The sequence below is a fragment of the Athene noctua genome, chromosome 1, assembly GCF_965140245.1.
Source record: "Athene noctua chromosome 1, bAthNoc1.hap1.1, whole genome shotgun sequence".
Classification (NCBI taxonomy): Eukaryota; Metazoa; Chordata; class Aves; order Strigiformes; family Strigidae; genus Athene; species Athene noctua.
This window is the reverse complement of record NC_134037.1, coordinates 106,565,671-106,591,800: the sequence shown is the minus strand read 5'-3', so window position 1 is coordinate 106,591,800 and position 26,130 is coordinate 106,565,671. Positions and strand designations below refer to the sequence as shown.

At 41.6% G+C, this 26,130-nt stretch overlaps 1 protein-coding gene across 1 annotated transcript; it reads right to left on the bottom strand.

The window, feature by feature from the left end:
• Positions 1-718: 718 nt before the first annotated feature.
• On the bottom strand, positions 719-25,719 carry RRP15 (ribosomal RNA processing 15 homolog). Its single transcript, XM_074926253.1, has 5 exons — positions 25,598-25,719; positions 22,890-23,155; positions 20,886-20,983; positions 19,855-20,056; positions 719-1,390 (listed from the first exon to the last, which is right to left on the bottom strand). Exons 1-5 carry the CDS (start codon positions 25,680-25,682, stop codon positions 1,238-1,240), a joined length of 804 nt encoding a protein of 267 aa, XP_074782354.1. The 5' UTR covers positions 25,683-25,719; the 3' UTR covers positions 719-1,237.
• Positions 25,720-26,130: the final 411 nt, after the last annotated feature.

Sequence of the window (26,130 nt, the reverse complement as noted above, 5' to 3'; positions counted from 1 at the left end):
ATACACAAAGTTCAAACCCCCTCCTCTCCTCAATGCCTTTGTTAGGAAAATCTAAATCCACTGTCCTACCACACATTTCAATGCTGAAGACTGGAACAGCGAAGGCAGCGGAATTCAACCCCTAGCCTCTCATTTAGGACACCTTAATCACAATGCACTTCCTTCTGTATGCATATGCTTATACAGAATATATTCTTATTATGTATGTTAGCTTCTGTACCTTCGCAACCAAACAACTAATTAGGAGAAACTGCTGTAGTTTAAAGCCAACAGTGTTACACTGACAGATGTCTTCCACAATTTGATACTCTTACAGTATGCACCTAAGAGGAAGGGCTTTTGTTTGACCCTTTACAGACCTGAGGAATTAGCATTACAGCTGACTAAAGCCACAGGATGTAATCTTGGAAGTCCGGCTCCTTACTGAAAAAGGCCAGAACACCAGAACTGCAAATGAAGCAACACTGAATACAATTTTATGTGGTATTGCTAGAAAAGTCCTCTCTCCTCCAACAAAAACAATAATAATGACTGTCTCTTACCAGTCTCTTAGCTTATACAATTTCAGACTTGCAATGGAAAAAAACATACATACGTACCTCTATCTATATATCTAAAAATATAAAAGCCAATCAGTAGGGTCAAGTCTCACTTTTTGCAATTATGTTTCCAGAGTTGTCCCCAGTCAAACTAATGCTTCAAGACCAGAACTATCACATTAATGGTTATTTTTCTTTACTATCTACAAAACCTTTTCTGGCCAAAGTAGTAAAGAGACTATAGGAGTCTGATAACTTTACAAGGTGACGGCATTTCTGTGTTTATTGTAAGCCATTTCTATTGCGAATTGCTAACAACTTTTCAAAGTGCAACACTGATTTGGAAATGCAGGCACACTAATACATCAATTGCCATGACTAATGTATAAACTTTTAATGACCTTGGCAAAATCATTCTTTCATTGGGAAGGTGCCACTATTTTGACTGTACAAAATGTTTTGGAAATATGTTGAAAATTATACACGTTTTGGAAAATATTTCAGTATAGCAAACGAAGCTATATTAAATAAAAGTTTGACGTGGAAGAGAAAACACTCCAAAGTTGTGTCTTTTTTTTTCTTTTTTTTTAAAAAAAAAAGATATATCCTCCAAGTGTTGTACATTCACAGAATGCTGACTTTTTATCCAAACAAAGTTAAGAAGATAAAACATTATCTTGAATGGTTTTCAGTTTCATTCAGTCACTGTCATCTTCTTGTTTCAGACCACCTCCTTGTTCAATATTGTCCTCTCCATCGCTTTCCTTGTCCCAGTCTTTCATAGATGCTCCCATCATGAAGTCATCACGCAGTATATTCCATTCTGGCCCCTCTTCAGACTTCACTTCACCCTGAATGTTTGAGGGGAGGAGAAGAGGGAACAGCAGAAGATGAGATGAATGTGAAAGGCAGTAAAAGATGGCAGTAAAAGCTCTTCATGCAATCAAAATAACACTTCTCACACTCTTACAATTTGTAAGGGCAGACCTACCGAGGGCTAGCTCTTTATGCAAATGCTACACAGAAATATGCAGGACAATTATAAATTACTTGATACTAAAAAGCAAACTTGTTTTAACTAACCAATAAAAGAAACATGGAAACAAAACAATTATTCCTCATGGATGAAACAGTCAACCCTGGGCATGGCTTCCTTTATTAAAATCTTTCTTGGCAATCAGAATGGATTCATGATATCATTTATTAACCCCCAGGTGCTGCTTCATTAGAACACTTTTTGGCACATTTCTAAAACGCAAATATGGATTTAATAAAGGCTTAAAAACCCCCAAATTTAATATTTAACATATTCTGCAATACATGAACCAAATCCCCTTTATGTGGATTATTACCTCACTACCTGGGCTTGTCATATGGTGCAAAGCTGCCTCTAACAGAAACAAAGTTGATTTACACTCACCAAGCCAACAACACCTTACTCCAAATTTCCTACCTCTTGAAAGTGGATAAACTGAGGCCACGCTACACAGACTGGTGAACAATAAAATGACAGGAGTGTAGTTTTAGGGTTAGCACTGAAAACAGTGCTTGGTTGCAGTTCTTGTAACCTATCATATTTGGGCAGTGCAACAGCCCCATCCTGTGGCAACAGTTTTAAAGAACAGCTTGAAGCTATCCCTACATTCTTACTGCAGGAAAATACTAAAACCTGTTCAATGTACTGAAGAAGGATTTCAGTAGTTTAAGCCTTAGTAGCAAAATACTTCTGAGGAACAACGTGGCTCGGTATCCAGCAGGCAAACAAAAATTTGTCCTACCAAAGTGGAATCAGAGGCACTGAAAACAGTAATTTACTTTTGCACTGTCTTTGAAACAAAGTTTCAAAGTGAGTGCTTTTCCCACTCCCCTGCTCAAAAGGGCAGACCTCAACTGACTCACCCTAGTTTAAGTAACTACCACTTCCCAATACTGTACAGTGGGTGGGGGTCTTCTGTTACAGCATCCTCTACCAATGCAGGTTTGCCTACTACATGCAAAACCCATAGTAAAAGTACGATCACTGTAGACATTTGTTCCTGACTCTTCTCTGTTATGCATCTAGGTGTATGCGAGACATAGAACCACGGCATATTTAAACTGATGTCTGTGCAATCTTCGGGAGAGAGCAGCATACAGAATTTATTAGCAGGAGAAATGAAGACTAGAGAATGCAGATTCATCACTGTAAATCTAATGCATCGTATCACACCAAGAGAAGCTATTTGAGTGCACAAAACCTATCAAACATTATATGTATTTTTAACAGGTAATCAAAGCAGAAATGCTAAATGTGACTTCACCTGCAGTTCTTTCTGAAAGACTACTCTCACAAAAATAGGGTAACACGTTAACACTTTCCTTCCTGAAAAGAATTTTAGGGCCCAGTTCAAAAAAAGAGAAAACTGTACAGCTGTTCCTCAAGATGTTTGGACTGTGTTTTGTTTTGGAACTTTTTGCTGGTGTGTTTTTGTGGGTTTTTTTGTCTTCACAGCTGCTCTCATTAATGCCTGCTCCTAAGAGTAACTCCCATTCCAAGAATCCCCATTTTCCACAGGGTATGCCTCCTAACTGCTTTCCACTCTTGCAGCAAATCACTTCAAATGCCATACCTAGTAAAGCCTGAAATCATCTCAGACAGGGAAATCAATTACCTGGAATTAAAGAGTTACAGATAAGGTAGGTTCCTAAACAGAGTTTAGGATGTTCACATGGTAATAATCTGTATTAGTACAAATACAGGGACTCTGTTCTGGGATGCAAGGAGAGGGTAGCTTTTTTATTTTTTCCCCTTTTTAACTGTATTTCAGTTGTTCAACTTTGCAGAGTAAAGAAAGGTCAAAAAGACTGCAAGTCACCAAGCTTTTTCTTTTTTAATCCCAGACCTTTTATAAATCATTGTTTGAACGTGCCACAGGGTTGAATTTGAAATACCTAAATGGAAAAATCTCATCTTCCTTAAAAAACAATCCAATTTTCTTATTTTCAATAATAAAACCAACAGATTCCTTTTTTTCCCAGATGCACAGAAAAGGGATTTTGGGGTTTTTTGTTTTGTTTTTTGTTTGGTTTTGGGTTGGTTTTTTTTTTGGTGGGTGGTGTGGTTTTTTTTTAAACAGCTTATTTTTAAAGAAACAGTAGATTATTGTCAGGAGTGACAGTGGAAGTCTCAGGGTCTGAAAAGCTCAAATTCATCACAAGCTACTATTCAGCAACCATTAGCCCTTCTTTCTGACTATGTCAAATGAACAACAGGACAAAAGCAGGACCTCAACAAAAGAGGGATGCTGATCCTCCATAGCATTACCCACTATGTAAGGCACCACAAAGGTTTGAATAGTTTTACGACAAGCCCTAAGGAGAAAAACAGAGGTAGCATGTCCATGCCTCAAAGATAAAGATTACATGCTTGAAAGCAAATATTTCATCAATTTTAAGCATGCTCCCAAGTGACGAAAACTCCATGTTTAATATCTTCATTCTTGAATCATTTACTGTTCTCTTTTCCCCTCAGAATAAAAACTCCCCAAATCTACTGCATTTCAAAACATTCCCAGAGCCTTAAGAAAATATGCAGCAAGACTATTTGTATAATTAACAATTAGTTCAACTGTAACATTGCTTCCCAACTTGCTTTATGTAAGAATGTTAATACACTTGGATTTTCAATGCCATAATCTGGTTTAATCTAAATAAAACAAAACTGATTCTTGGCACATGGAAAATAAACCAGCTTTCATTCTACACAACCGCTTTTGAACTTCCAGTCAGCTGTTCATCCACATCTCCCACATTTCACTAAAACACTGAAGTCCCCTTTGAACATCCCCAAACCAAAAACAAAACAGGCTATATAAACATTAGGGTGTAATGCTACATGAAGTGGATCCTCTGGTAAGGCAAGAAGTGTTCTGGTGTTGCTTTTTTTCCCTCTTCTTTTTTCACACATACATACATTTGAATGGGTTTGTTCTTTGCCTGAAGGTGTGGCAACCTATTTCAGAAGGTCTGAGAGGCAGCTGTTAGTAAAGCATCTCAGGAGTCACTGATACATTGTGATGCACTTCTTGTCATGAGCTGAAATAAGACAGGTCAAAACACACTGTGGTGTAGCTACACTAACCAGATACTTATTTGCTGGGACAGAGCAACAACATAGCTGAAAAGAGATCATGTAAATAAAACACACACCATCTTGCCTGCTTGGTGTGCCACCTAAGCTATCACAGCCTTAGCTCAAGTCTGACCACAAGTAGGGCTCTGTAGCGGGCACATACTTTCCCAACTAGTTCTGGTTTGAAGACATACCCTCTAAAATCTGCACTAGGACAAGATGAACTGAAATTTTTAGCTAAGTCCTAATAAAACCACCCACCAACAAAGCTTAGATCTGTCACCTATAACAAACAGCCATCTTATGCAGGATCCTGGCAGGAATTGCCTCCTGGATGCTTCTGGAGGAACCAGTCTAAGAAAGCCCCATGGCATCAACAGCAACTATATGATCAAGGTCAAGTTAGAAACCTCCCTGTTTTGATTCATTTCTTCACCACTGCAAAACTCTGAAGCTACATATTTCACTTTTGGTAAATGACATTACAGTAAGTAATTTCAACTGAGACCTGCCAAACTCAACACTGGAGTTGTGGCAGGCTGCACTGCCACTCAGGTGGGACATTGATCCTCTCTACCCCTTCTGAAGTTGTCAGAAGCAGCAGGAAGATAGCTGTAACTGCACATAGCTGCTTCAGTCTGCAACCAAGTGCCTTAGCTCAAAGTCTGCTTCCTTTGAAAGCTTCAGGGAATCAAGTTCAACCTAAGTCACAGGATGTTGTCATTTTCATCCATTGCTTTACTGGCACAGCAACATCTTAAAACCAGAGCAGAAAAGTTTGCCAGAACTTTTCAGAACCTTACGCATAAGCAGACCAAAGTCCCCTAATGCTTCTTGGTAAGTAACAGCATTAAAAGGTATGTCTTGAAATCAGATTAAAGACAGCGTTTCACTCCACTTTCCACCAGCTACTGTCACTTTGAACATATCCCAGTTACTGCATCTGCAAAACAACAGACATACCTACATCACTGTAGAGATTCTCTACAGCCTGTGTCCAGAAGACAGTAACTGCAGGGTATTAACAAATTAACATTTTTCAGACCTAGGAATTACAACCAGCACACTGAGCTCCCACGCCTTTGCTCCATGTACAAGATGAAATGCCAGAGCTTGCAGGGGCATCTCTCTTTACCATCACATACAATAAACGTTTGTTTGTATCTGTCAGGGAAGGAATTTCTAACATAAATATCTCTCAAGCAACAACTTTAAGCCCTGAGAAAACAATTCTAACATGTCTAATTAATTTGAACTGCCTCCCCAGGTTACTCTGCTTTACTCAGTACAAACATCTAAGACTTTGAAATACAGGGAGGCTTTTGTCATCACAAAGTTAAAAAGAGTAACCGCCAAAATGCATTCTCGCATACATCTGACAATCACCTTCCCTGCCAGTCTACATCTTGCTCCGAATGACTGTTGCTATTCTGTTTCTCAAACAGAAATGATATTTGAGTTTAACCATCAAAGCTGCTTGCCACTTTATCTGATTTGAATTACAGTGAGATCTTGATTATGAGAAAGGTTCCTATGTATGCCTGATCCCAACAGACAAAAAACGCACAGATCTGGAAACCGTACCACTATTATCTTGAACTTCTGAAGTCACAGCAACTCACTTTGGGAAGCATTTTTTGGCTTGCAGAATATGCGAGTTGTGCAACAGAAGTCTATTCTGCTGCAGCATAATTCTGCACAATCCTTTATTCCTTAGGGTGAGAGTCATTCAATACCCATTTGCATTCTCTCTCTGAATGAGAAATTAAGAATTAAATCGCCTTGGTATAGCTGAAGTGACATTATGCTGCAGATATCAACAGTGGCACAGGAGATTTACTCAGACCACAAGGTCTCTTGTGCACACCAGAATCTGCACTGGCATTTCTAGTAAATAAATCTAAGAATGAAATTTTTTTACAGTGTGTTTTGAAACCTGATGTTCCTGTTCAAACATCTCTGCAAGTAACACACTGGAATTATTACTACAAGCACAACAAATACTGATTTTCCTTTTGAGCACAGCCAGAAGACCACCCAGAACTTAATGACCTGCATGAGGAATCTCCCCATACTCACATCCTCCTCTAGGGTTTACTACAACTGGGGATGTGTGAATGAGAAGGAATGCTTTGGGTTGGCATGCAGAGGCTTAGACATGCCCCAACCTTAGAGGGGTCAGAACTGAATTACAGAATTTCTAAAAACAAACATTCATCTGGACTTAAGCAAAGAAGAAAAATCATTAGCATCATTACTAAATGCGCAGTTGTAAAGAAACATAGGAAAAAGCTTATGAGAGAACAGATTTCCTCAGCCTTAGTTCATCATAAATCTCATAGATCAGTACTTCTGTCAGAAAAAGCAAAAGTATTCTAAGAATTCAAGCATAATACAGGGTCCTTCTGCATACAGGCTGCTCTGGAACTCCTCAGCTCGTGCTGTGCTCCAGCTCTGATAGCAGCCATCTCAGAAATCCTTCTGCTGCACAAGGAATTTTACCACACGCTGCTGAAAGACAATGTCTGGCCATACTGGCATCGAGATTCCCTTTACACATTTTAATGAGATGATGAACAGCATGGGCATGTTCACCCAGGACCTACTCAAAGAAAATAAAAACTCATCAAAAAAACTGACCTGAAAACAAGCCTCACCTAATGAAACAATCTTATACTTAAGTTACAACACAGATATGAACTGTTACCTTTACCCATACTAACAATTCCGTAATTTATAACTCATGTTCTGTAAAATACAAGGCAAAATAACAATGTCATGAATATCAAATAATTACATCACTGTCTTTCCAACTGTCAGGCTGAAACACTTCACTGACATAAAAATGAAAAAAAAGGTCCGTGAGTAAGCATTTTTAAGTAGGTACCAAATAAAAATTAGTTCAAGGTAGACTGCAAATTATTAAACCTGAAAAGAGAGAAATAACACATTCCCTGTATTAGCTTATCATGCAACATAACAAGAAAAAGTTTAACATTATTATTTGAAGGTATTTTTCACAGAATCATCAAGGTTGGAATAGACCTTGAAGATCATCTGGTCCAACCACTGACCTAACATTGACAGTTCCCCACTACACCATATCCCTCAGCGCTATGTCAACCCAACTCTTAAACACCTCCAGGGATGGGGACTCCACCACCTCCCTGGACAGCCCATTCCAATGCCCAACAACCCGTTCTGCAATGCTTCCTAATATCCAGTCTAAACCTTCCCTGGTGCAACTTGAGGCCATTCCCTCTTGTCCTACTGCTTGTTACTTGGTTAAAGAGACTCATCCCCAGCTCTCTGCAACCTCCTTTCAGGGAGCTGTAGAGGGCGATGAGGTCTCCCCTCAGCCTCCTCTTCTCCAGACTAAACACCCCCAGTTCCCTCAGCCGCTCCCCGTACGACCTGTGCTCCAGACCCTGCACCAGCTTCGTTGCCCTTCTCTGGACACGCTCGAGTCATTCAATGTCCTTTTTGGAGTGAGGGGCCCAAAACTGAACACAGGAATCGAGGTGCGGCCTCACCAGTGCCGAGTACAGGGGTCAGATCCCTTCCCTGTCCCTGCTGGCCACGCTATTGCTGACACAAGCCAGGATGCCATTGGCCTTCTTGGCCACCTGGGCACACTGCTGGCTCCTGTTCAGCCGGCTGTCAATCAACACCCCCAGGTCCCTCTCTGACTGGCAGCTCTCCAGCCACTCCTCCCCAAGCCTGTAGCGCTGCTGGGGGTTGTTGTGGCCCAAGGGCAGCCCCCAGCATTTGGCCTTAGTGAAACTCCCCCAGCTGGCCTCAGCCCATCGCTCCAGCCTGTCCAGGTCTCTCTGCAGAGCCTCCCTACCCTCGAGCACATCAACACTCCCACCCAACTTGGTGTCATCTGCAAACTGACTGAGGGTGCACTTGATCCCCTCGTCTAGATCATCAATAAAGATGTTAAACAGGAGTGGCCCCAAAACCCAGCCCTGGGGGACACCACTCGTGACCGGCCGCCAGCTGGATTTAACTCCGTTCACCACAACTCTCTGGGCCCGGCCATCCAGACAGTTTTTTACCCAGCAAAGCGTGTGCCCATCCAAGCCTCGAGCAGCCAGTTTCACCAGGAGAATGCTGTGGGAAATGGTGTCAAAGGCCTTACTGAAGTCAAGGTAAACAACATCCACAGCCCTTCCCTCATCCAATAAGCAGGTCGCCCTGTCATAGAAGGAGATCAGGTTTGTCAGGCAGGACCTGCCTTTCATAACCCCATGCTGACTGAGCCTGAGCATCTGGTTGTCCCGCATGTGTTGTGTGATGGTACTCAGGGTGAGCTGCTCCATCAGCTTCCCAGGCACCAAAGTCAAGCTGACAGGCCTGTAATTTCCCGGATCATCCTTCCAACCCTTCTTATAGATGGGCGTCACATTGGCCAATTTCCAATCTGTCAGGACCTCCCCAGTCAGCCAGGACTGCTGGTAAATGATGGAAAGCAGCTTGGCGAGCACCCAGCCAGCTCCTTTAGCACCCTGGGGTGTATCCCATCTGGTCCCACAGAATTGTGTGTGTCTGTGTGATGCAGTAGGTCACTGACTGTCTCCTCCTGGATTGCAGGAGGTCTTTCTCCCAGTCTCTGTCTTCTGGCTGAGGAGGCTGGATTCCCTCAATACAACTAGTCTTGTTATTAACGACTGAGGCAAAGAATGCATTAAGCACCTCAGCCTTCTCCTCATCACTTGTTACCATGTTTCCTCCTGCATCTAGCAGGGGATGGAGGCTCTCTCTGGTCTTTCTTTTGCTGCTCACATACTTACAGAAACATTTCTTGTTATCTTTTACTGCTGAAGACAGATTAATTTCCAGCTGGGCTTTAGACCTCCCGACTTCCACGCTGCATAGTATCACAGCATCTATGTAATCACTGTGTGTGGCTAGCCCCTTCATCCAAAGGCTGTAAACTCCCCTTTTCTCCCTGAGTTGCAGCCAAAGCTCCCTGTTCAGCCACAGTGGTCTTCTGTCGCCGGCTTCTCTTACAACACAGCCTGTTCCTGTGCCACTAAGACTTTCTTCTTGAAGAGTGCCCAGCCTTCCTAGACCCCTATACCCTTCAGGATCGTCTCCAAGAGGATCCTTTCAAGCAGGTGCCTAACAAGACAAAGTCAGCCCTTTGCAAGTCCAGTATGTCAGTTCTGCTGCCCCCTCTCCTGGCCTCTCTAAGAATAGAGAACTCTATATTTCACGATCACTATGCCCTGGTCGGCCTCCAACCACCACATCATCCACCAGTCCTTCTCTGTTCACTATATAGGCAGTATACTCTTTCAGTATACCATCACTGCTCATTTTCAGTCATATTTGTTTTTTCCTCCTGTAAAAACAAAACTGCTTCATCATTCTCATCTACATCTACCACCACTCCAGTTTTCCATCTACTTGAACAATACGACCCTTAGAGCAAAGACTGCACAGCACCAAGATCAATTAATTCTTGACATGAAGACCCAAAGAGTAATGTCTCTGAAAACAACATATGATCAAGACTTTTGTACTTTCATTGCTTACCAGATAAGAATTTGTGTACCAAGTTATGGTATTCAATTTAGCTGAATCATAACTGAGTTGAAAAAGATAATGCTATCCATCAAAAAGAATAGCTCTTCATGCTAGCTAATCATGAGATTCAGGTAACCAGTTTGCAAAATATTTTTTATTTTGTACCAAAAAGTATATTGGTTAATTACCAAGAACAAATTTATATGGATGACTCCTTACCAGCTTCCTTTGTTATTCCTAAAAGTAAAATAATGAACTGAGATTTTTTTTTCTGTTTGGATGGGATTCAAAATAAAGGAAGAATGAACTTGTCTAGATATGTAGCATTTCAATCCTGAAAGAAATACCACACAACTTCTCACAAGTGATAAAAAAGACTTCTCTCCATCAGCTGGTCCTACATTTTTTATTGTGTATTTCCTGCACTAATGAAGACATGACAGAGTTTAAAGATCAGCCTGAACATTACATAGATCCGCAACATCCTTGTTGGAAGTTGCACAGGTCCCACACCATCAAGTTGTACCTGGAAAATATGCAGATACAGCAAGGGTGCCTAGTAAAAATCACCCAGTGAAAACTAAGGCCTTCAATGTGCTAGCCCTCAGAAGTCAAGTACTAATGTCTTTCAACAGTCTAGACAAACATTTTCAAGTCACAACAGACTCTTTTCAGATATCACCCATTTATGCAAGACACTTATGCACTATCTCAGCTCGCTATCTAAAATTTTCTGCAGGTTTTTATAAAAGCTTGCCTTTTGGCACAGTAAGGAAACATGCAGGCCCACAGCTGTTTGGAGTATTTTTTGATCCTTTTTAGAATAAATTAGCATCTTGCAAATTTTAAAATAATCTGAATATGACTCAGATTATTTCCTACAAATGATGTTGAATTCATCTACTGTTTTTCATTATGATTCAGCAAGAGGCATAACAGAGTGAGTCCCAAAAGGCTGTCTCAAACAGCGAAGGCTACAGTAATGACCAAGTCCTTTACTTCTAGTACTTAAGAAATCAACTTACAGAGCAGCTGATGAGGAAGAAATGAGGCTAATAAAAAGCCTCCTCTTCCTGACTCAGGATTTCCACTTACATTTGAGTCCTGAAACAAGTATAGGGATCCAAAAACTATGAGGCAGGAGGGGGAAAAAAAAAGAACACACACCACAGAGAACTAGCTTTTGTGTATTTTTATTACTAAATATGAAATACTGAAGTTTTTATGACTACTAAGCAGCTTGTCTGGCTAAACCACCCTACCCTCATTGCCCCTGCTTTTACTTAAATGGCTTCTGCAACATATCCTAAATGTCTGCAAATCCAAGTGTCTTTGATTTCATATCCCTATAATTACCCTCACACCGTTGTGGCCGAGTGGCAAACTCGTTAAGGAACAGACCACAGCCCTCAACACTTCCAGGCTGCTTTCTAAAAGCAGCTTAAACGTGAAGAGGGAATATGTAAACTGCCTGAAATCCCAATCCCTTATCTTACCCATCTGGCTACCCTTTCTCTGTATTTCTGACCCTTCCATCTCCTATGTTTCTGTATGCGTTTTCCCAACACCTGCAGGTGGAGAAGGAATGACACAGACCACATGCAAAACACTGTCCAGGGTCCAGCAACAAACTGAAAAGAAGTCAGATCTTTCCAAGAAGACAGCTTTAGTATAATTTGTAATAATAGTAGGTTTAAAAAAAAAAGAACAATCTACAGTATATTTTCTAAGATTTCAGTAAATTTCAGAAACATTCATTAAAAACTGGCCAGATTTTCCCATAGGAAAAAAAATGTGTTGAGTTAACCATTGGAAGCTAGAAGCAGCTTGACCCACCACTCCTGAAGTCTATCTACCAAGATAAACAGATGAGTAGATGCCCACAGAGGTCATTTATAATACACATCTGCTAGTTCAACACTCTGGAAATCAGAACATTTTATACCTTAATAAAAGTTCAAAGTAAGGGAATCACTTTTCAAGATAATTTCCCATAGAAAATGCTTAGTTGGGGAAACAAACTGGTTCAGATAGACAAGCTCCACCCAATCTTTCTTACTTCCAGACAACATTTTTTTAGAAAACTTTACGAAATGTTTAGATATATTTTTTCTCTAAGTACACTGTCCTGCCTGTAAGAGTTAAGAACAAAGCCAAAAGTGGAGAGCTGCTTTTATAAGGCTTCCAACTCAATTTACCAGATAAAAGTCTAATAGGATTTGCTTTTTTGTGCTTTGTATACTTACAGGAAGATCAAAAGAAGATGTATACCGCAAGTTTTTCAAATGTGGTTGTTTTAGACATAGTTTTACTGAAAAAAAGCCTTGCAACATCTTCTGGGAAAACAGTATCCTGTGCACTAATAATCAAATAGCAAGGCAAGTTAATCTCATATATGACAGATGGAGCTGTCCCAGTACTGCCTGACATTTCAATCACAACTCCCTGTTTATATTCACTTACAAAATTTGCCAAACTTCAACTGCTTCATGCTGAAGGCTTTTGTGATGTTTCAACTAAAATCACTTCATCCCTTTTCACAGAAAGACTAACTTAAAATATTTTGTCTACAGCTCAAGGGAGGAAAGAAAGAGACATTTCCTACAGGCATCCATTAAAACCTTGCATCATTCATTCTTTTTGAACTTAAAAATCAGTTAAGGATATATTTTGGAGCTGGGAACGTGTCTTTTGCTATCTCCATGGACTTTTTTCCCAGATCTGGCCAAGTTATAAACATCTGGAGGACTGCCCTCCCCAAATCTGAGGTCATCACTTAAGTAGATATGATAGGCATTTTGTATCCAAATTCTATTAAAATACCTGTCCTCACTGATCACATACTGTTTGCATCTTAGAAGACAGCATGAACTGGACCATGCGTGACTCATGATGACAAACAGGGAACTGGTCTTTCTGTGTGAGCAGCTGTCAGGGCTGCTCTTGCATTAGGCACCAGGACAGTGGGCTGCATGCTCAGCCCTCAGGTGCAGAACCTGTCAGGAACATAAAAAACGAACAGCATAAAAAAAGAGGTTGATGGAAACAGTGCAAGATCACAACCTTTTTCCCTTCCTGATTTCTGATCAAGTATTTGAAAAAAACAGCAGAAAGGGAAATCTGAGGATAAAAACACAGGGAAAAGGGTCAACCTAGTTAAATACAGCCATCACATGCCTTTAATCCTCTTATCTGGAGTTGAACTCAGTGTCAAGTTCTTGACATTTATCAATCAAGTACACATTTGAATATTGACAGAGACCTCCATTCCCATGTTAACACAGATGTGCATTACCAGCTATGGCAACAGATAGGGAACTGAGCTTGTACATCCTAAAAACCTAACCCCGCTGATGACCCAAACTGGCTAAGTCAATACATCTTCCTGTAAACAGATTTAAAGTAAAAATGTCACCATCAAACAACTTCTAATACTGCACAAAAATCCTCTACCTTAAAGAGCATAAGAAATTTAGGATATAGCAAAAGCAGTAGTGCATTTAATCCTAAGGATAAAAAAAATCAGAATACAGCATACAATTACGTGGTCAGCAACACTCTGGTACAAAATCAAAAACCGTTAAAAGCATCAGCGTCAAACGTATACAAGATGACCTTCAAAAAAATGTACACACATTTGGGAAAAACAGATACAAATGCACAATTTATAAAGGAATCCAAATTAAAAGTTTCTGTGATGTGACGAGAAGACATTTATTAAAATTGGGAGAACACAACTACCCTGCCTGCAGCTGAACTAAATTAATACTTGGCTGCCCCCTCAAATCTGCTGGAATACATACACGCCTGGTTACTCCTTCAATTAGTCCTGTAAGGCCAGCATACAACAGCTGTAGTAATAAACTGATGCTACTCTGCAATGTCATTATCACCTAAGAAAAAAAAGTTTCTTTTTAAGATTAAAAGAGGTGGTGATACACCTTACCAATTTTCTAGAAGTTGTCTATGCCTTCATCCATACTTCAGAAACAAACTATTTCCTACAGCTGTTTGAAGCAATTGCTCATACTACTGTCCCTCCAAACAGGTACATGGACGAAAATGCCCCCCTCCTCCCCATTTCCACACTGTGGAAAAAAGCAAAAAAGCATGCCAAAGGTCAGTACTTATGCAGCTGCAAGAAAAAGGCAGCAGTCATTCTTATATGTTTTAAACGTATCTAATTTTAAAGCTGGAAAGCACATTTATATCCCCCCCATCTAACTTGAAAAGTGAAAGCCCCCAGGCCACCTCTGGTGTACCAGCAAGAACAGCAGTCAAACTCAGAAGTGTAGCGCTCCTCCTGCCCTTGAACAATCTTCACACTCCTGCTTAAATTTTTTATGAATATTAATAGTCCTATGAATAAAAGAAAAATCTATAGAAAACCTGACTCTAATCACCGTGTCTACAAATTACTTACCAAACACTAGGAGCATATATAAAATACACTTCAGGCAGAAGGAACTTTTCTGGAAAAGCATTTTACTTCAAGCCCCATATGAGCAATAGCTGATATGAAATAGCACTTGGATTCTTCTCTCATCTTGCTTCCCATCAATAAATTATTTTTAAATAGGTACTATTTCAAGACCCATACACCAATTTTTTCCAGATGCCATCACAACACAGGAAGCAAATTGTACCTCCAAGTCATGTAGTCAGCACAGTTTACAGAAAAATTACTTTGCAGAATTTGGATCACAGTTACTGAAGTGGACCAGGAAACCCTGCTCTCGCACCACTGAAATGCTCTGCAACAAATCTGGTGTAATAAAACCTACAAGTGGAAGCAAACACAGGTGATTCAGAAAACCTACTAAAATGGCCTAATTCAAAATTAAAGGCTGATGAGCGCAGGTTATGCCTGTCACAAAGAATATTTGTAACTTTCGTGCTAGTTACTTATATGTCACTAGAAAATGTTTTACCACCCAGCAGTAATGCATTACAGGGAATAGCACAAATGACAAGCAAAAAATCAACATGAGAGCTTCTGGTACAGAACAACCCTGTTGTAACTGACATGCAGCAAGGGAGGAGCTGAGGCTGCTCTGGGAATGTTAACTCTGAATTTCTTTGTTTTCTTACAATTAAGACTTCAAGACCGTATGTAATTCACTACATCAGCCAACATCTCTATGCAAGTCTAAGATCAGAAACTTCATTCAACCCTGGAAGCAAAGGTACTTCCCTAACTCGTAATCCTAAGAGCACCCAGAAATTTCTTAAGGTTCTAAAGAAAACAAAAGATTTCTGCAAGGAAGCCTTTACTGCCACAACCTACTTCTGTATTTCTTCTATAGCCATAAAGATGACTTCAGCTCTAGGCCTAGAAAGAAACCTATGTACCTTTTATAAACCTGTAGTTTAATAATGTTTCTTATAGTATCTTACAGGTAGGAAGCTGCAAGATACAACTAACACATACTGAAATGAAAATCTGCTCTGTAAGGATCGTATTGAACAAGATTGAAAGCTCTCATATAAGACAACTGACATCATCTACCTGGGCTTGTGCAAAGCATATGACACTGTCGCGCACAACATACTTGTCTCCAAATTGGAGAGACATGGATTTGATGCGTGGACCACTCGGTGGGTGAGGAACTGTCTGGATGGTCACACTCAAAGAGTTGCAGTCAACAGCTCAATGTCCAAAAGGAGAGCAGTGAAGAGTGGTGTTCCTCAGGGGTCAATGTTGGGACTGGCACTGTTTAACATCTCCAATGGTGACATGGACAGTGGGATTGAGCGCACTCTCAGCGAGTTTGCTGACGACACCAAGGTGCGTGGTGCGGTCGACAGGCTGGAGGGAAGGGATGTGCCATCCAGAGGGACCTGGACAGGCTGGAGAGGTGGGCGCATGCAAACCTCATGAAGTTCAACAAGGCCAAGGGCAAGGTCCTGCACATGGGCTGAGACAATCTCAAGCACAAATACAGGCTGGGCAATGAGTGGATTGAAAGCAGCCCTGAGGGGAAGGACTTGGGGGTATTGATGGATGAAAAACTGACCACGAGCCAGCAATGTCCATTTGCATCCCAGAAAGCCAACCATATCCTGGGCTGCATCAAGAGGAGTGTGGCCAGCAGGTCAAGGGAGACGATTCTCTCCGTCTATTCCACTCTTGTGAGACCCCACCTGCAGTGCTGTGTCCAGCTCTGGGGCCCCCAGCAAGAGAAGGACATGGGCCTGCTGAAGTGAGTCCAGAGGAGGGACATGAAAACGATCAGGGGGCTGAAGCACCTCCCTTGTGAGGGCAGGCTGACAGAGTTGGGGTTGTTCAGCCTGGAGACGAGAAGGCTCCAGGGTGGCCTTCCAGTACTTAAAGGGGACCTACAAGGAAAGATGGGGAGGGAGTCTTTATCAGGGGGTGTAGGGATAGGACAAGGGGTCCTGAAAGAGGGCAGATTTAGATTAGATATAAGGAAGAAATTCTTTACTGTGAGGGTGGTGAGACACTAGAACGAGTTGCCCAGAGAAGTTGTGGCTGCCTCTTTCTGGAAATGTTAAAGGCCGGTTGGATGGGGCTTTGAGCAACCTGGTCTAGTGGAAGGTGTCCCTGTCCATGGCAGGGGATTGGAACAGATACGTCTAAGTTCCCTTCCAACCCAAATATCTCCCAATAAATGCTTTCCCAAAGTACACCACCCAAACAACAAACAAGTAAGATTCTTTTTTAAAAGAAAATTATAACATTTTTCTCCCACATTGCAAGGCTTTCAGATAAGGTGCGGAGGGGAGGGAAATTACATGATCTTACCCAGAGGCAAGCATCATATACAGTACCTTGGAAAAAAACAGGGAAAAATATTACACAAGTCAGCTGGCTCAGAAAGGATTAAGAAATACCTTGATAAACAGCTAATGATATGAAAGGCAAAGCTTTTGGCTCCAGCTCGGCAAAGTAATTACTCCCATCTGGGCACACAAAACCCCAAGAAGGACTACAGTTTCACATGGCACAGGAAAATTTTCACAGCCTTACAGTCTTTCTTTCACAGCTACATTGGGTGGGTGTACACCAAATAATATTTAGGCCAATGGCTAAAAGTATACAAGACTATAAACAATGTTCTCCCAGGGCACAGGTTACCTGTCCTTCCCATCAATGCATGAAGCTGACAGAAATAGAGAACAAACTTTTTTAAGTGGTTGTGCTACCATGAAATCCCATTACTACAGACAGGTCTTTACAGAGCATTTAATTTCTTTTTCTCATGCATGCATACACCTGACTAAATAGTTAATCACAACAGAGCTTTAGAAGGGGTTTCTTAAACAAACCCTGACATCTGGAAGAAGCCAACAAACTTTCAAGTTTTCCAAATTTTGCATTTGAAAACAACTGCAGAGTAGGAAAAAGCATTTGCCCATTATCACAAATACAGTCAAATCTCCTTTCATAGCACAAGGCTCAAGTTAAGAAAGGTTTGCTTTCACTGGTAAAACTTTATTCTGCTATTTTTCCTGCTGACTGCTTGTTTTATGTGGGTGGGGTAGTGTTTTTATTGTTCTGGACTGCATTTTAATTGATGGCAGAATGCCTGGAGTTTGGGATTGGCATCTCCTCCATTGTTTTTGTTGAGATAAATAAATGTATTTCCCCTCTCTTTTTTAAAAATTAAATACATGCCATACTCTCAAGTGCTAAAAACAAAGCAGGCTGTTTCAAAAAAAAAACCCTCAAAACAAACAAACAAAAGGCACAAACAATCTACCGAAATTCTGCTGCAAGGAATTCACCACTCAAAAGCCTCATCCCTGTTCACCACTCTCTGAAAAACCCTCAAAGACCAAGAAGACAACACATGACAGTGGGGGCCAGCAGTACTGTTCAGTGGCTATATGTTTGGTAATTCTGAGGAGGAGACTGAAGATCAGATTTTGGCCTCAACCTCAAGCATCAACAACTACAAGAATGGGAGCCTGCTAAATGGGTAAGATGTGTTCTCAAGAGAAAACAAGGAAGATTAAGAACAGCTTTGAAAACGAGTTATAAGAGAGTTTTGTTCAGTACTGAGAGTCAGTGAAGCAAATGCAAGAAGGGAGAGAGGGAGGGGAACGGTCAATCCAGGCAGATATGGCTGTTCAAAAACCCCAAGATATGGCTATTCAAAAACCCCAACCTCCTCCCCAGACAAAAATCCAAACCTACAAGTATAGCTTTGTATTAATGAAAAACTCCAATATCTGAAGTTTTTGTTCAAAAGCAATGTGAAAGCAGCACCTATATCAATACTCAAAACTGACATTAACCAGCCAGCAACTAAAGCATCTTTAGAGCACTTTAATGAAAATATGCTCTAACTGATGCTGCCAAAATAAGACTTTTTTAATGGTATAAAAACATTTGCAATCTATGTTTTCTGACCTAGTAACTAGCAAACTGTCGTGTCACAATCTGCCACAAAGAAAAAAGGTCCTAGTTTTTGCTCAGCTATTGATTCAATGCCTACTACAACAGTAGTTGGCCCTGCTATTACTCCAATGTTCTGCTATTCCAGGGGAGGAGGGAAAAAAAAAAAAAAAAAAGAACCACACACACACGCCCCACCCACCCAAACAAGCAAGCTGGAATTATTTAAGGAGAAATAAAGTGTCAGCACCAAGCTAAATTGTTCTCATTATCCAAAGAATTTTAAAAATACTTTAATATTACACTTGCATGAAAATTGTATGAGCTCTTCATGCCAGGCAGTGTTTCAGCATGCTCCCCAAGTGCACGCAAACAAAAAACATATGACAAACTGTTGTCTCCCAACTGATTAAAGTATTTCTTCCTGGCACAGAAAAGCACTTAGTTAACTGCTGGAAGTCTTGGCCAACAGAAGTATTCCACCCACTACCAAGCACAAAGTTCAAACCTGAACACAAATACACTTCAAAAATGTGCAGCTTCTGAAATACGAGAAAGAGTACGTCTGAGGAATATGTTTTCAACCCTGAGCTACTTGGTGAGTTTAAAGAGTTGGATGAGTCCAGCTACACTGTGTCTCTCCTGAGCACGTTCGGAAAAAGTAGAATGTGTTAAAATACTTCTTTCCAGAACATCGTAACAGCAATAAAGCCACATCAGCCTAACATACACACATACACAAATTAGGAAAAGAAAAGCCTACATATGTTTAGTATATCTCAGTTTCCTCTGTTGTGGTATCCACTTGTATGGCAAAACCCTTCATTTCCAGATACAGTAATCATCCAGAGGAACTGACTCTGAAGTGCCCAAAATGGTGAGTACACACAAGTAGTACAGTCTAATACACCCTGTAAGATGAAGAGCCCCCATGTCTTTAATGACTTTAAAGAGCTGATAACTACTATTGGCCAAATTCCGAATGTCACAACCCACTAAAATCTAGCCATCTGTTCCAAGGTTGATGCAAAATCCAAGATAAAATCCAATATTTTTTTAAACACAGAGCTAAACCAAGCTATTTGTACACAAGGCTTGATGTCTTATCAGAAGAGCTTCCAGTGTTTTTTACCTTGATACTCAAGACAGGGAAAACAGCCTAAGAGCTACTTGCTCTGTTCGTAAGTAGTCTCAAAAAACCCCAGGCACTTGGATCACAGCTTTTCTGAAGAGCAGGCACAGTAATGGACAGTAGTTATACTGAGAAGGTATCTTGTATGCCTTTTTTTCTCCCAGACAAAGCCTACCTGTTTACTTTTTGTGGCCTTTCCAGCAGGATTCTTGCTTCCTTTAGCACCCTCCATGCTTCTTAAAACATTGATGAAATCTTTCTTTGAAACAGATGACATCAGTTTAGCACGCTGCCTGTCAGAGTTCCCAGCTTTCTTCACCTTCTCATCAACATTCTTTTGGTGCGTCCTGACAGCATTAAACAATTGTACAACACCTCTGGGATGGGGAAAAAACCAACAAAACAAAGTTTTTAACTCAAGTTCTAGAAAATAACTTTACAGAAATGAACTCTATACCAAAGCAACTAATCAGTGCAGATGCTGGATGCAGGATGGCTTCTAGCTCCCCAAAATGGTTACTCAGAACGCCAATTCAGTAAAGAAGTAACATTTACCACAACATAAAAGATGTTACTGCTAGGAAACAGTAACAAACAAATCAACAAATAACTATTCAGACCCTGAAGTAAGCATGGTAACATGGCCCTGAGATCATTGCAAGAGCATGTTTTATCCCCAGAAGCATGTTACTTGTCCTACAATCAGCTATTAAATTCCTCAGGCCTTGAGAGCAGCTGAAGTAGGGGGACACAGCAGAAGAATGAATAAGGAGACAGATACAGACAGCACATAAAGGTGTTCAACCAGTTCTGCAACACCAGCAATGCAGAACAGGTAACTGAACTTAACAGACATGGATCTGGTGAATCCTCTGCAGAGAAGAAAAAATGGAGTAGTAGAAACAACTGTTCTGCATTATGAAAGCATTAAATTTAACAAAATGAGGGGATCCAGCAAAGCACTTCCGTCAAGCAAACGTTACATTCTCATCTAATTTTTACTCTTTCATAAGGCTTCTGAAATCTCTTGTTGAACTTGATACTGTACAATGCAGACCTGTATAGAAATCACTCGTCTCCTGCTACATACTTCTTAAAGAGTTCAATTTGATTAGAAACAGATTACCTGCACAGGCCTTTTCTTCCCCTTTTCCTCCTTTTTTTGACATACATATATTTAAGGAAAGCATTCAGAAAAACTCTTACCTCGTGGCAATTCTCTGAAGATTTCTTTCTCTGTCTCGGTCTTTGACAACATCTGGCTTCACTCGACACATCATTTCCCACTCCCGCTTCTTATCGAGCTGCATTATAAATATTGTTATGTGAAACAACATGAAGCATCTGAGAAAGCAGCGTACTCTGACAGCATATGTAGTAAGGGGAAAAAAAAAAAGTAAATCAATGAAGCTCAGTTTGGTTTGAGGCTAAGGGGAGCTCCAATATGGGGCTGCACAACAGGTCTGAGGCAAGTCTCTTGCACTGACATAGCAGGGGTCACAGTCAAATCTCAAAGAATCATTTGCCTTCTGTAACAAGAACTAGAAAAGAGTCACACCACAGCGATGCCTCTGACTCAAGACAAGCACAACAAGTCTAGAAAAACTCAAATGCTTTCACACTCTGCTACGGACAAAGAAATTATTCAAAGAGAGCTTTCAACTCCACGAGATCGCAAGGTGATCACAGAGAAATGTAATCCTAAAAATAATAAAATCCTATGTCTATCAAGACAGGCATGCTGCATTTTGAGCCTTGGGAATTTGACTTCCCCCACTCAATCACAGTACAGCTTGTGACCAAGTGATGCACGGCAAAGTCTGTAACTGGCAGAACTCAAAACACCAGGAAAAGCACCAAGTGCCCACCAGAGAATGACTCCTCTGCACAACACCGATTTTTGTTTGGTTTTTGACGTCCTCTGTTTCAAAAGCAAACTGATCCACTTACCAGGAGCCACAACAACAGCAGCTTTTTTTCTACTACAATAGGAGAACACTGTATAACCCCAGCCTCTGCTTCAGGAGTAAGGTAGTGAAATATTTTTTTCCCCCCTTTTAACAATTTAACAGTGTTCTAGGCCTGGTGATGTTCCATTAAGTCTGTTCTATGCAAGGAGTCTTTCATGGAATTTCAGAGTCCTTATCTTTATAATTCCAGGCAGACTGCTACAAATTTGTGAGTTTATAGCCACATTTTAGCCTTTTATCAAAAGAACTGCCCTACTGTAGCTTCCATAAGCAAAAAATTAATAGAAGGCAGACTGTTCTCAAGTTTTTCTAAGGGTAAACAAGTCAATCTGGGGACCTGCAGCCCACCTCTGCTTTGCAGTAGTCTCACATATTTACTGGATGAGAACAGGTATTTAGCACAAGCGTAACTGAGCAGATGCCGTACTGAAGCTCTCCGTCTTTAAAAGGCAGGCCATGGCCTGACCACAGCATGTCCCAGACTGTCAAGAGATTAACCTGGTTATCCTACTGAAACAGAACAAGTAAGATGAGACATTAGAACTATTAATATATTTTTAGCCTGAAGGTAACTCAATAACAGCCTGGAATTAATTAAAAGTTCCATTAAAGACACACAAACAAATGACTTAATTGCCAACATAGTTTTGTTTTCTTCATAACAGTTTCAGAACCAGAAGCAATTTAGGGAACAGACACTGTAATAGAAAACTTCTACCAAGAAAATCATCTAGGGGAGCACACAATGATTCACAACCACATCAATAACTACTGCAATCTCAACCTAAAGGCCTTTGACTTTGGAAGTCACAGCAGAATTTAAATGAAAGCAGTTCTCTTTCTCCCCCCCTCTTCTGATGAGAGAGCACTATTTCATAATGCCTGCGTAATGCCGACAAAGTGAATTATACCCCAAATTAACAACAGCAATTAGAAAACTAAGCTTAAAGCAGATCCTTTCACCATCTCAACAACAAAAACACCTTAAGCTGACAGGCTGGAACAGTCCTGCTGCCAAAGATCAGTCTGCTGATGGCCCAGAAAAAGCAGTGAGGGAAAAAGCCCTACAGCGTGACTGTCTGGTAAGTAAAAAAACTAAAGCTATTTGACATCACTGTGGAGGACAGATTCCAAAACTGAGACAGTCTCAGAGCAGTCTCCCAAATCCCTGCTGAGGGAATCTTGGATCTATCCCCCTCTGACTGTAAATGCACAATAAAATACTGCATCTCTTTCTCACCTTCATTCTCTTCTCCAGCCTTTCTTGTTTTTCCTTTTCTCTCTCCTTCTCCAGTTTTTTATTCTTGGACAAGATGGTGGACTTATTTTGCGGAATCTTTTTGTTGAGCACTTTCGCCATGGCATCTGCCCAGCCTGCACTTGGGCCAGCTTTGGAGCTTGTTGCCTCTTCAACCACATTGCCTGTTTCATCTTCATCATCACCATCCAGGGCTTCCCCTCCTGAGGAGTAGCTGTCTTCTGGAAGTCCTGAGCTTAACTCAGAATCTAGGGGTAAAAAAAGGAATAAAAAAAAGTATCAGTACTGTTTCTAGTAAGGATTTATCACCAGTTTAATTTGCTCCATATGTAAGTGTTATCCAAATTCAGGGCTGCATACTCCTTGCTGCTACAATTAATTCCTCAAGTAGGCATACACCACCATAATGAATTTATTAGAAAGTATGCAGTGCAAGTACTTGCTCATCTCAGTGATGATTTAAAGTGATTTAATGGGTTGGGTAAAAGGGAAAAGGCAGTCTTGGGAATTTATTAATAAGGAATATTTTGATGTTTAGAAGAGGCAAGTTTGGGGAAAAAAATATTTTCCAGTTCAAAAATTTTAATTTATAAATGCATATACACACACATATGTATGCATATATGTATGTATGTACATCCTTATATACTAACTGCAACAGTGACATCTAGTGTTTAAATGCCAAAAGCCACACGGGTTAAATTGAAAGTAGGGAGGCATTTCTTCCATGAAAGCAAAATCCGCTCAAGGAGAACAATGCCAGCAAAAATACAGTTACCTAAACGTAATGAACACAGAGGGGAGACTGCTTTGTGAAATAAAGAATCAAGACAGTTGTCAGGTAGCTCAAAAGAAACCAGAGGCACTGAGCTTTTCTGGTATAAGTAACTGTTCAGGTTCTTGATACACAAATAAAACACCCCCAAATTCAAGTTTCCTTACACTATGCCCACTTCAAAAACAAAAAAAGAAGGAAGTGAAGTTAAAATACTGGTTTGGAATCACGCAACAGCAAGACAGGAGAGAACAGCCATGTAGACAGCAAATCAGAAGTGGAAAATTTGTTCAACACATTCAGAAACCACTAAAAGCATCCTTTTTATGGTATCAATATGTCCCCATATTCTGATTTCGAAATTTTAAAAAAAGCAAATCATTCCATATACAGAAGTAAATGCATCACCACATCCTGGTTCCTACATGTAAAACAATTTCTCAAGTTTTCAACCCTAACCCTTACCCATGCTAGAACACTGCTATCTAGTTTTTAAACAAGAAATTAATGCCTATTTGTGACTTTGTACACATGCAAGAACTAACAGCTATCAAAAGTCCAAACCTGAATTCCACACACTGCTTAGGACCAATTTCCAGTTAGCCATAAAAATCAGACTTACAAAAAAGAAAATTGCAATAGCATGCATTAGTCTCCCTTGTACAGTATTTTTCAGTTTCCAATAAAATCGGAGGATAATGCCAGATATTTTGCTTTCAACAATTACAAAAAGGTGAACAAGGCTTCAACCAGCCATGACATTCTTTAATACATCAGAGGATATGTCAACAGCATGAGATAAAACTGAAGTATTTCGAAGTAATTTAAACTAGATGAACTCTGTCAGAAATAGGACTTTGTGCCCTGTTTCAAACTGCAAAGATTGAAGCCTGGCATTGATTTAATATAAAAAATTATTGGGAGGGAAACATACATCTCTATACTTTATTTTTCTACACTTGCTCAGTGATATGGGAGTAGACACATACAGTTAAAAATATGAGCTTGGAAAGAAGATCCCACAGAAGGCTCCCGCTTGGGTTCAGTTTTGAGCCTCAAAGCAAACAGAACCACTGTGAGCTACAGCTCCAAATGGCCACAACTTTGATTCCTCCCAGAATAAAAAAGAAAAAAAAAAAAAAAAAAACAAAAAAACACCCAACCTAAATAAATCTAATTACATGATATAAGAAGTGATCAGAACTAGTTAGGTATACCTTCACGACACAAGCAAGAATGAGTGGAAAACCACGTGTAACGGATGGAGTATGAATGAGTTTATACTGTGTTTATATACTCTGTGCACTCTCGACGGATTACTATAACCGGTGTTTCTCACGGGTTTCCTTCCAAGCAGGAAGCAGATCCCCGTCCCGTAGAGACAGACAGACACAAAGCCCATCGCACCTCGGAGCTCGTCCAGCTCTACCCATCGCTATCCCCCGTCCAAAAAAAAGACGGCCCCAGAGACACGGCAGTCCAAGTTGTTTGGGTGGGCCCAAGGAATAAACGAGCTGCTGTCAGTACTGCCCAGGCTAAGCAGAGCACAAGCAAAATCGACTGCCGGGGAGGCCAGGGCCGGCGGGCAGGGAGCAGGCACGCCACCAAGCACCCCAGGAAAGCCACCCGCCCCCAGCCCCACGGGCACCCCGCGCCCCGCCGCCTCCACCCCACTGGGAAGGGGCTCCGGCAGGCTCCCGCCGCCCCGCGCCAACCGGTTCTAACCCCCGGCTCAGGCTCCCGAGGGGATTAGGAGGGGCTCGGGCCCACCGGCGGCCTCGGAAGGGGCAGAGAGGAGCGGCCGCCGGGGCTGGAGACGACCCACGACGCGGGCTGGCGAGGCCTTAGAAGCCCGTCCGAGCGGAGAGGGACCCAAACCCCTTCCCGCTCCCGCTGGGGAAGCGGCGCCCGTTACCGCTGTCCGCCTCCTCGCCCACCGCAGCCCCGCGTCCACGTGGGCCCGCCACGGCGGCCGCCATCGCTCCGGAGTCCGCCGCCATCGTCTCCCCGCCCGGCCCCTGCACCGCCAATCTGCGTTCCGGCTCCAAAGGTTCCGGGCAGGCGAGCAGCGGCGGCGGCTGCTGCTTCCGGGGCGGGCCGCGGGACTGGAGGGGCGTGTGGGCAGCTCGGCAAAGGCGGTGGGCTTTGCCGAGGTTTTTTTCACTGAACAAGCGACAGAAGTGAAAAAAAGTAAAGCAAGGAGGTCTGCCCGGGCTTCTGCCCTCCCTCAGGCCCGGGGCGGTCCGTGGGTCTCGGGGCCGGGCTCTGCTCCTTCCAGCAGTGGGCAAAGCCCAGCGAGAGCCCGGGGGCCTCTCGCCCTCGGGCTGCTGCGGCCTGCTGGGGGTCACCCCCACCCAGGCGGGGCCTCGCGTTCCCGTGCGCTGAGAATGCCCGTCCCGGCCGAGGCACCAGAGTACCCCGGCAAAAGCTCAAACCCAGCAACGCTCA

Bases quoted from the DNA above. Each gene is read 5' to 3' on its own strand.
- RRP15 (XM_074926253.1), bottom strand. From the start codon at position 25,682: ATGGCGGCGGACTCCGGAGCGATGGCGGCCGCCGTGGCGGGCCCACGT. The intron at 20,984-22,889 runs GTGAGAAAGAGA...TTTATAATGCAG, and splicing joins GGCTGGAGAAGAGAATGAAG to CTCGATAAGAAGCGGGAGTG. The intron at 20,057-20,885 runs GTAAGAGTTTTT...TCCCCATCCCAG, and splicing joins CTTCAGAGAATTGCCACGAG to AGGTGTTGTACAATTGTTTA.